General features: G+C 38.3%; 1 protein-coding gene across 1 annotated transcript in view; it reads right to left on the bottom strand.

The window, feature by feature from the left end:
• Positions 1–3,027: 3,027 nt before the first annotated feature.
• grhl3 (grainyhead-like transcription factor 3) overlaps positions 3,028–11,917 on the bottom strand; it is a 28,683-nt gene continuing 19,793 nt past the window's right edge. The window contains exons 11-15 of the mRNA XM_055158822.1: positions 10,930–10,955; positions 7,942–8,027; positions 7,050–7,135; positions 5,261–5,325; positions 3,028–3,262 (exon numbers count right to left, since the gene is read on the bottom strand). Of these exons, the coding sequence (XP_055014797.1) occupies positions 3,148–3,262; positions 5,261–5,325; positions 7,050–7,135; positions 7,942–8,027; positions 10,930–10,955 (378 nt within the window). The 3' untranslated portion in view covers positions 3,028–3,147. The remainder of the gene's footprint in view (positions 3,263–5,260; positions 5,326–7,049; positions 7,136–7,941; positions 8,028–10,929; positions 10,956–11,917) is intronic.

Genomic DNA, 11,917 nt, shown 5'->3' with positions numbered 1-11,917 from the left:
TAGAACTAATTTAGACCTGGTTTTAGTCCTGGTTTAGATCTGGTTTAGACCTGGTTTAGATCTGGTTTAGACCTGATTTAGACCTGGTATAGACCTGGTTTAGACCTGGTTTTAAACCGGGTTTTAGACCTGTTTTAAACCTGGTTTAGTCCTGATTTAGATCTAGTTTAGTTTCTGGGAATGAGTGGAATTACCGAAAAAAAAAAGAAAAAAATGGGGATTTAGCCCGAAATGTGAAAACAGGAAAATCCCTCTGTGTAATCCATTTATTTCAACAAAGTAACTGTAATCCAATTACCACTCACTGAAACAGTAACTGTAACTGAATACAGTTACTCATCATTTGTACTCTGATTACTCTGGTACATGTAATCTGTTACTCCTCAACACTGGTCACAAACTGGTGAAGCGAAGACAAATTTCCACTTTGTTGGAAACCGTAAAGAAAAGTCCCACTGTCCTCACGCGGTCAAATACGTGAGAGGAGCTGGATTAAAAAAAAAAAAAAGAAAAGAATCAGATAAATCAGATGTTTTCCTGAGGCGGCAGGTGAGTTTTCCCTGAAGCCGCCTGTGTTTGCGCAGTATTTACAAGAATGTTACACCTGTAACCACGCAGCACCACGCCAAACCTGTTCTTCCAAAAAACGGCGCTGGCTTCTCCCCCCACGGCCTCCGCACGAGCCGATTCAGGCGAGACACTCCTTGGGATACGTCTTAATGAAATGACACAAGAACGTTTAAGCAGGTCACACAACAAAGAACAGGATGACGACGGGAAATACTGGCAAAAGAATCAATGAAAGTGGCTTAAAGTCCTGGAGAACGATCATAAAAACTCTATTTAATGTGCGTTTAAAGTTAATGAGGTTGTTGCTTTTTCCAGAATGATTCATGAATAAAACTCTGAACTGAACAGAGACACTTTTATTTAAGTTTTTTCTTTACTGTAAATACGACTTTAGAGTTTTATATTTTACTTCTTGAGTCCACGACATTTGAAAGATAAATCTAATCCTACTTCACTACATTTCTGAAGTTCATTTTGGAAGAGTTTTCCTTTTGTCCCACTTCAAACTTCCTGATGACGCAGAGACTCACAAGTGCAGAAGTGTCGACTCATGACAGAGACGAAGCTCTTTGGTGTTAAAGGATCAATTAGTCAGTTTGTTTTGATGATTTGAACTGTTGGTTTTTATCAAGACTCGGACTCATGTCTAACAAATAATAATTACTCTTGCTTTAGTTTTTTAGGTTGTACGACGGTGTGTAAGGGTCAGATACAAAAAAAAAAAAAAAGATGCTGGCGCTACGAGAATAAATTCGTAATTTTACTAGAATAAAGTTGTATTTTTACGAGAACAAAGTCTGAGGATAAAGTCGTAGTCAAAATAAAGTGGTGATATTAGGAGAAAATCGGCTGCTCAGAAAGTCTGGATGAATCTGAGGCTGGAGAATCTGGAGAATCTGGAGCATTTTGTAAAGGAGAAGAATCTGTGTATCATTCTGAACCAGGACTGAATCAGGTCCAGAACCAAACCAGAACTAAGACCAGGATTGAGACCAGGACTGAAAACGGTTTAGTCCTGGTTTAAGTCGGTGTTTCCGTGACCTTAAAATGCGATGTGGGACTATTGCGCCGCATACGGACTGCCAGGACTAAACCAGGACTAAACCAGGACTAAACCAGGACTTAACCAGGACTTAACCAGGACTAAACCAGGACTTAACCAGGACTAAACCGTTTTCAGTCCTGGTCTGGTCCCGGTCTCAATCCCGGTCTGGTCCCGGTATCACGGTCTGGTCCTGGTCTGGTCCCAGCTTCAGTTTTGGCTCAGTCCTGGTCTCAGTTCTGGTCTGATCCCGGTCTCAGTCTTGGTTCTGGTCTCAGTCCCGGTCTGGTCCTGGACCTGGTTTAGTCCTGGTTCAGTCCAGAAGCGCAAATAATGAGGAAAATTGTTTTTTTCATTTTCTTATTTTTGGTTTTATATTGAAAAACGAATGAACGAACGACACATGGATTAAGTTTTTTCTTCTGCCGCATTTTTCACGTTGACTTTGAGTTTATTACAACTTTATTCTCATAATATTACGACTTTATTTTGACCTCAACTTTATTCTCATAAAATTGCGACTTTATTCTCATAAAATTGCGACTTTATTTTTGTAAACTTACGACTTTATTTCTGTAAAATTATGACTTTATTTTCATAATATCATAACTTTAATGTCGAACTATTACGACTTTATTCTCGTAGCTCCAGCATTGTTTTTTTTGTTTTGTTTTTTTAATCTGACCCTTATACTCAATCGTAAGGTTAAAACAATTCCAAAACGTAAAAAAAACCAAAAACACTCTACACATTTGACCTGAAATCATTTGCGTAAATCTTTAAGGCTTTTGTTTCTAACCACGAGTGAACAGAATTACAAAAAAATTACACCACAGACACTTTTTTCTTTTGCTGTATTTTTTTTCATATAAAAGAGGCAAGATGTGACTCACACACGAACAATGCAAAGTGAAATAACAGGTATATGCTTTGAAATGATGCATAGAACAATAACATTGTTTTGAACACACACGGGTACATTTTGATGAAAAGTTCATCGCCGACCTGAAGCTGTGGTTACACCGTACGGTAAAAGAAATGTCCTCTGAGTTGATGGTTTGGAGAGAAATGTGTGACAAATGTGTTTAGTCGTGAAACGAACAGGAACCAGAAAAAAGATCAACGCCTTGGATCCTTCCATTTGTTTGGGATCGAAAGACACTGCTGGGTCTTAATTGGAGAAATGATAATTGCGTTAAAAAGCAGCAAGAGTAGCCTGAAAATACAAAAATGTAAAAAAAAAAAAAAAAAGAAAAATAATAATAATAATAATACAATGAAATACATTATCCGACGCGAAGAGCCGAGTAATGGATTCTCATATAACACTATCATATTAAATCTATTTACAGGAAATATTAATACAATTTTGGGAATATTTACAGAATCTCTGAAAGTGAAATTGTGAAGCCGCTCTTGCGTTTTTGTGCGCGCGGCTCTTCACAGCTTCGAGAGTCTCTGATTGGACAGTGCTTTTGACGCGTGGCGGCTGTGATTGGTCGGTTCTTCACGGCGACCAAAAGCGTCGGTCGTTCTCATACTTCCACCAGAGTGAGCTGGATCTGCCCCGCCGCCTCCGACATCTCCACCAGGAACGCAGACTGGTTGGTGTAGTGTTCCACGATGGTGTCGTCCATGTTCACAAAAATACTGAAACGGAAACAGAGAAAGAAAAGATGAATTAGTCTTAACTCAGGAGTGTCCAGACGGGCCACATGTGTAAAGACGGATGAGGCAGCGGCTGATCGAGGCTGAACACTGGGTTTAACACGTTAGAATGAACCTCAGACTTTATTCATGCTAAGATCCTTAAAATCATGCACTAAATATTAAATATCAGCTTTATCAAGGCATTTGACACTTGACATTTTCAAAAAACTTGCAGTAAAAAGTTAATTTCTAATTGATGCAAGTTAATTTGGGCCAACTCCCCTGAAAGTCTGAGGGCCAAGAAAAGTTTGTCTGAGGGCCGCATTTGGCCCACGGGCCATAATTTGGACATGCCTCTCTCACTCTTCTTGTAACTCACCCTTATGTAACGGATAATACTCCCCACAACTGTATAACTCACCTTCATGTAACATATAATACTCCCTACAACTCACGATACCATATTTATTGTGATATTTTGGTAGATACGACACATTTCTACTCTTAAAAGACCTTGACAAGATTTCGGTGTGAATTATTTCCGTCATAATCCCAAGAATTCAAGTCAAAAACATGTTTCTTCATGTTGTCTGTGCTGAAATGCATCATGGGAAATGTAGTTTACAATGTTTAGAAGCTGTTACTGCTATGAAACCATGAATTTAAAGCAAAGAAACTTATTACTGTGAGACTTTTGACAATATTTCGGTTACTGTTACATCCCTACTTTATTTTTACTTGTACATTTACATTTATATAATAATTATGTCTTATTTGACACTTGCCTCTTGCTCTTTTTTGCAGTTTATTTAGAATTTACCATTTAAATTTTTGCTCTATATTGCGATGTGTGAGCGAATGTGTCCAAATAAATTCCCTTGTGGATCAATAAAGTTTGTCTAAGTCTAAAAATATCAAAATATCCTGATATCGTATCGTCAAAAGTCACAATATATAATGAATTATAAGTTTCCCATTGAATACATTTCCCATGATGCATTTCAGCGCAGACAACATGAAGAATTTTTGGGATTAAGATGGAAATAATTCGCACTAAATTCTTTTCAAGGTATTTTAAAAGCAAAAACGTGTCCTAAATATCGTACCGAGAAATTTGCACATCGCTTACAAAAACACGCAAAAAGCAATAATGTAGTTGGACGACCTAACGACGATGTCTGAGGTTAGATTATACATTTAATAGTCAAAATTCTAACATAAACTAAAGCTTGTAATTACCGGGAAAAAAATGTCACCCGGGCGCTGAGGAATTTTTTACGTCAACCACAAAACGGTGGCGGTTAAAAAAAAGCAAAGAAGCTTCTGCCGTTGGTTATAAATCAGGGCACTTGTTCCGCCTCCCCGCCCCGACCTGGATGCTTTAACCTTTAATGACAGAACGCCTGCAGGGACACGCTTGATTGACGAGCTAAGCGGAGGTGCAGGGAGGAAACTAAGCAAACCGGAGGGAATGTCGCCCGACCTGTTCCCTAAGCTGGGCCTTTAATGCCGCTGGCGAGAAGGAAAATCACCCGGAGCCTTTTCAACCTCGTCGAAACGCCACTCGGAAGAACCGTTTAAGCGTCATTTGCGTCTTCGAGAAAGGCTCTTTTGGCAAACTTACGCAACTAAACTAAAAAAAAAAAAAAAAAAAAAACGACGAAAAGGAAGTCGCCGATTTAAGGTTTAAACGTCCGATTCATCCTTTATCCTCCCGACACCGACCAAACTAAACTACGGCTTTCAGAAACATAATAAGCCATGAGTCACGCCGTTTGGTAGTTACAAAAACAAAACAAACAAAATAAAAATCTTTTCACCGTCGCGAGTCGCAGTTAGACACGCGGCAATTAGTGCATTCCTGCGGTGCAGCGAGGGAACCCACCGGCCCGGTTTGTCCGGCTGCGTTTCCTTAAAGGCAAGACTAAAAAAGAGGCGAAAACCTGCTTGCACGCTATCGCCGAGATCTAAAGGACACGTACTCCTCCAGACACTTACCCCCGTTTGCACTTCTTGAAGATTTTCCCAATGGTGTCCGCTTGCATGCCGTACTTCTGTGAAAGCTGAAACGGAAGAGAAAATGAACGTGTGAAGGTTAAAGTAATATGAATTTGGATTTATTTATTTGGAGAAAAAGCCCCATGAGACACAGAGTTCAGAGATAATCGCAACAAGATGAACAACAAAAATTCAACAAAATGCTCCAAAACAATGACATGGGTTCTGTAAATATTGAACCAGAGCATTTTTAAAAGAAGGGACAGAAGTTAATGCACGAATCAGTGAAGGAAGATCGTTCCAATCAGAAGGAGCTCGGGGTCCAGTCAAGTGTTAACGGAGGAAACAGGGTCAGATTTTTGACATTCAAATGTCTCTTATTCAGAAACTAGAGGAACTATTGAAATAAGTAAAGTATCAGAATGTAGGAAAGAGTTACACTCCAACAGGGTCAAGTTAAACCTGTGAGATTCTTTCAAGTTCAAGACAAAAAAATAAAAAACTCATGTCGGTAACGGAGGGAATGAAATATGCAGCACTTTTTGGTCAATAAATCCAAACAGTGATAACTCTTGGTTCTCACTTCCATATCCTTAACAAACTGGTTTGAATATTTGCTTCATATAGTTTTCTACCATATGGTACAAGATTAGGTTGAAAAACCTCTGACTTTTTGACTCATGAGATTTTTTATTAAGAAAGTTCATGGTAACGGAGGGAAAAGTAACGGAGGGAAAATTGTACAAACAAGTAGAAGGTGCAGGATTTTACATCATTTGTTGCTTTTTTCTTCCAAATACTTTAATATTACTTCAAAATGAAAGGAAACTATTTCTATAAAATAAAAATATGTCAGTCCTTCCAAGAACATTTTTATCATTTTAAATACTTTTTTTTTTTTTTTTTTTAATCATGTCCCTTCATCAACAGTTCAAAGATGGAATAACACAAGATATGATGAAATACAAACATTTATTTACATGATTTTCAGGTCTTTGAAATTTGGGAAATAATTTTTGTTCCATGTTTCATTCATGGTCTGTTTAAAACATATGGAACTTTAGAACCAAAAATGGTCCAGAAAAAAGGTCAACAGTTTGATAAACTCGAGTACATATGTATCTGTTCAATACTGTTTTATATCAGATGAATTAACTTGAATTTTTGGCTTTGTTGTTTACTTCTGCTTGAACGGGCACATTTATATTTAAACGAGTGTTTTCCCGTTTGTTTTTTGACTCTTGGGACGATAAAAAATATCTGATCAGTGACGTGAACTGGAAGAGGATCTGAATGGAATTAAATCCTGTTTGAGATCTTCAGGAGAACTGAGATTAATGCGTTTAAAGAGAAATAATGAGCAGTGAAGTTGACGTCGGGAGGAACAGTTGGTGGAACATCGTACAGCGGTGAGTTCTGAAGGGACAACGGACAATGAACCTGCTCAGACTCTTACAGATAAACTTTGAGCAGTTGGAGGATAGAAGTTGTAGTATTTTGATAAATAATTTCACAGTCATCTAAAATGGGAAGAAGTAGTTGTGAGATCATCTTTTTTTAAACTAAAAAGCTAAAACAATTGATAACTGGATCATCGGCGTAGGAAAGTTGGAGGTCATTAATAAAAATAGAAAATAAAAGGGGACCCAATGCGGAACCTTGAGGAACACCTCTCTGTCAGCGGTGATGAAGATATGAATTGAACCAAAGGAGAGCGGAGTAACTAAAGTAAAGTAAATTAAAGTAAAGTAAAGTAAACACGACGAAAGAAACTGTAAACTGGACTTACAGCTTCTTTGAGTCCGGCCAGGGTCGGGGCGCTGAGCATGAGCGCGTCGAAGATCTCCTCGGTGTTTGTCCTTATGTAGAGAAGAACTGTCGTGAAAGAAACGAGAAAGAAAACATGAGAAAAAAAATAATGTTTTAAGAGAATCCATCTTGTGTCATAAGTTAATAAGAAAACGGAAAAAAAACAACTATTTTCTTCTTTATTTGTCTCCAAAACCAAAATGAAAAAACAGATAAAGATGAGTTTTTTCAGTTTTTGATTTTATGTTTAAATGAAAAATGGAAAAAACAGACTAAACCAGGACTGGGACCGGGACTGGGACCAGGACCAGGACTGAGACCAGACCAGAACTAAGAACCAGGACTGAGACGGGGACTGAGACTGGGACCAGAGCAGACTAAGACCAGGACTTAGACGGGGACTGAGACGGGGACTGAGACCGGAACCAGACCGAACCAGACCAGAACAAAGAGCAGGACTGATGGGGACTGAGACCAGGATTGAGACCAAGACTGAGACGGGGACTGAGACTGGGACCAAACTCGGACCAGACCAGAAACAGACTGGGACCAGACCAGAACTAAGACCAGGACTGAGATGGAGACTGAGACTGAGACCAGACTGGGACCAGACCAGGACTGAGACCAGAAATGAGACCACTTTAGTCCTGGTTTAGTCCGTTATCCATTTTTTTCCATTTTTCATTTAAACACAAAACCAAAAACTGAAAAAAACAAATCATTATCTGTTTTTTTTTATTTTATTTTTTTTTCAGTTTTGGAGACAAATAATGAAGAAAATGTATTTATTTTATTTTTTTAAATTTTCTTAATTTTGGTTTTATTTTGAAAAACGACACACACATTTAAGACCCAAACAATAATATTTGTACCTCGCTGTGGATCTTCTTGTCGGGGGAGTTTGCTCGGAGGGGAGCTGCTTTCTTCTCGATCTGGGTAAAGCCTCTTCAGAGTTCCCCTAAAATTAGACAAAAAGTTCAGTTAGAAAATTAGGTCACGGCCTTTTTGACGATATTTTACACCGGTCAAAAGTTTCAAAAGTTTTAGAAAACCAAACTTTTTCCATTTTTTTTTTAACTGTTTATTGTCATCGCGCTCTGAAACGAAAGCACGGAACAAAAAAGCAATTTCATTTCAAAAAACTAAATCATGGAATCAATTTATAGACTGTGGATGTGCAAAAATATCGAAATATCGAAGGTGTACAGTATCGATATCATGGGCTGCTGTATCGATATATCACCAAGAGAATTTTTTGGTTTATTTTACCAAATTATTTTGTTACAGCTACAGTTTTGTGGCTTGTTCAGAGTAAAAAGTGATATCTAGGTTAATTAAAATGACTTAAATTAAGAACGTTTTACTTTATTTGAGTCGATTTTACAGATGGAATAAATGTGTTTTTCTTAATTCAAGCAACGTTCAATCTCATTTTTTATTTTAAACGTTAAAGGTTGTTGTTTTTCTTATTTTAACCACAAAAATTCTTATTCCGCTGAAAGATATTTTTACTTATCAAGTGAAATTTACTCAAAACATTATGAAACTTTCTTAATTCAAGTCATTTTAACTTGGTTAGATTAGATTTTTTTGTGATTTATGCGACATATTTGACATTTTCGGTGTATTGATGATTAAAATGTTTGTGTTTCATATTAACTTTGCGCAAGAAGTGGTTTAACAAAGACTTTTAGTGTCAGAGCCATGATTTTTAGACTTTATTTTTTTTACTGAACTGTAAATTGATTTGAAATATATTGTATCTAATCGAAAGTTCACTGTATCGAGATATGTGTATCGCATCGGCAGCTTCTCAACGATACTAAATCAAAATGTATTTTAAACTTCTTACTGATGAAAGTGTCGAACTTTTGCAGATATAACAGCTGAACACTCGTGGCTCGTTTTTTTTTTTTTAAGACAGAAATCAAATATTGTTCAAAAAGTTCTTCCGAAGTCTGTTGCAGAAGTTCTCGTAAACGTGGCACTTGACGGTTGCTTCACTCTTCTGTCCGGTTCAAAAAAACGACCAAATATTTTATCGGAAATTTTGAAGAGACGGGACACTCTTTTGCTTTTAAAAGACCTTGACGAGATTTTGGTGCGAATTATTTCCTGTCGTAATCCTGAAGAATTCAAGTAAAAAACATATTTCTTCATGTTGTCTGCGCTGAAATGCATCATGGGAAATGTAGTGTCCCATGTTTATAAGCCGTTCCTTCTATAAAACCATGATTTTAAGCAAAGAAACGATACGATATTTCGATTATTGTTACGTCTCAACCACCTACTCGTCGAAACGCGGAATAAAAAGCGAAGACTATACGATATCACAATATTTCGGTTACTGTTACATCCGTACCACCAATCGAATTCCAGACACTTTTGCATCGCCCTATGCACGTAGATTTCCTCCCGAAAACGCTCGTCGAAATGCGGAAAACTTTTGTGTCTTCTGTCCAGACGTAGCCAAAGTCTGGAGTCTGTTCTGCCACTCCACGTTTTCAAACTTTATCATCTTGTTCTTTTTTTTTTTTTTTTTTTTTGAGGTCATTTTGTCAGAGCTCGGACTTGACAAGATTTTGGTGCGGATTATTTCCGTCGTTATCTGAAGAATTCAAGTAAAAAACATGTTTTTTCATGTTGTCTGCGCTGAAATGAATCATGGAATAAGTATTTTTTGATGTTTATAAGCTGTTCTTTCTATAAAACCATGAATTTAAGCAAAGAAACTTATTATTGTGAGACTTTTGACGATACGATATCACGATATTTAGATTATTCTTACATCCCTGCCATCTATCGAATTCCAGACACTTTTGCGTCACCGTATGTACACAGATTTCCTGCCAAAAACACTCATCGAAATGCAGAATAAAAAGCGAAGACGTGGCGAAACTTTTGTGTCTTCTGTCCAAACCAAAGTGACCAAAGTCTGGAGTCCGTGTTGGACACTCCACCTTTTCAAACTTTACCATCCTTTTTTTTTTTGAGGTCCTTTTGTCAGAGCTCGGACTTTTGTTTTGTATCTTAACGGGACACTTTTACATTTAAAAGACCTTGACAAGATTTTAGTGTGAATTAATTCCGTCATAATCCAAAGAATTCAAGTAAAAAACATATTTCTTCATGTTGTCTGCGCTGAAATGCATCATGGGAAATGTAGTTTCCGATGTTTATGAGCCGTTCCTACTAAAGAACACAGGATTTAAGCAAAGGAACTTGTGATTCGTTATATATTGTGGCAGCCCACGATATTATTTTGAGACTTTTGATGATACTTTTGCGTCGCCGTATGCACGCAGATTTCCTAAACGCGGAATAAAAAGCGAAGACGCGACGACACTTTTGCGTCTTCTGTCCAGACGTAGCCAAAGTCTGGAGTCTGTTCTGGACACTCCACGTTTTCAAACTTTATCATCTTGTTCTTTTTTTTTTTTTGAGGTCATTTTGTCAGAGCTCGGACTTGACAAGATTTTGGCGCGAATTATTTCCTTCGTAATCCGAAGAATTCAAATAAAAAACATATTTCTTCATGTTGTCTGCGCTGAAATGCATCATGGGAGATGTAGTTTCTGATGTTTATAAGCCGTTCCTATTATAAAACCATGATTTTTTTTTTTTTTTTTTTTTTTGAGGTCGTTTTGTCAGAGCTTGGACTTTTGTTTTCTAACTTTTATCATTTTTTTTTCACCTCTGTCTGTTCCGTTCTTACTTTTCTAACAATTCCAAGCTCTTCTTTGGACTTGCTCGACCTGAATCGCGATAAACAAGTGGAAAAACGCGTGAGGTGTTCTGAAACTTTTGGCCGGGAGTGTCGGTGCAGGTGCAGGTGAAGGTGCAGGAGTTCCAGCTCTTACCTTTCGCTTTCTTCCAGAGGAGTGGCCTAGAAACAGACAAAGATGAAAAGTGAGATTAGAGCTGGAAACGAAGCATTGAGCAACCGCATTATCAGACCGGGGTTTGGAGTCCGTGTTGTTATCACAGACACTTCTGCATTTCCCAGAACTACTCACAGACGCCAAGATACTAGTTTGAGTTTTTATTTTTTTATGAAAGACGCTCGGCTCCTCTACGAGATTCAGAACATCAGTCCTGACGGTTCGTTTACTGAGATAAAGAACGGCATTGATTTAAAGATTCTGATCGGATTCCAGCCAAGACGAGGTGATCTGTGTGTTATTTGTGCAGGAGTTTTTCAAAATAAAACCAAAAATAGGAAAATGAAAAAAAACAAAACAACGATTTTCTTCATTATTTGTCTCCAAAACTAAAATGAAAAAACAGATAATGATTCGTTTTTTCAGTTTTTGATTTTGTGTTTAAATGAAAAATGGAAAAAACGGATAATGGACTGAACCAGGACTAAGACTGGGACCAGACCAGGACCAGACTGGGAACAAACTGGGACAGAGATCAAGGCCAGTCCAGAACTGAGACTGGGACCAGATTGGGACTGAGCCAAGGACTCGACCAGAACTGAGACCAGGACTGAGACCGGTACCAGACCAGGATCAGACCGGGACTAAGACCAAGACTGGGATGGGGACTGAGACTGGGACCAGACTGGGACAAGACAGGGACTAAGATCTGAAATGAGAGTGGGACTAAGACTGGGACCAGACTAGGACTGAGACAGGGACCAGACTGTGACCAGACTAGAACTAAGACAAGGACTGAGACGGGGACTGAGACGGGGACTGAGACCGGGACTGAGACCGGGACTGAGACTGGGACCAGACCGGGACCAGACCAGAACTAACAAGAGGACTGAGATGGGGACTGAGACCAGGACCAAACTGGGACTGAGACCAGTTTAGTCCTGGTTTAGTCCTGGTTCAGTCTTGG

Source organism: Boleophthalmus pectinirostris, unplaced genomic scaffold, assembly GCF_026225935.1.
Source record: "Boleophthalmus pectinirostris isolate CB_2022bp ecotype Guang Dong unplaced genomic scaffold, ASM2622593v1 HiC_scaffold_10, whole genome shotgun sequence".
NCBI classification, from domain to species: domain Eukaryota; kingdom Metazoa; phylum Chordata; class Actinopteri; order Gobiiformes; family Gobiidae; genus Boleophthalmus; species Boleophthalmus pectinirostris.
Note: the sequence above shows the minus strand (reverse complement) of the source record. Positions and strands in the feature narration are given on the sequence as shown.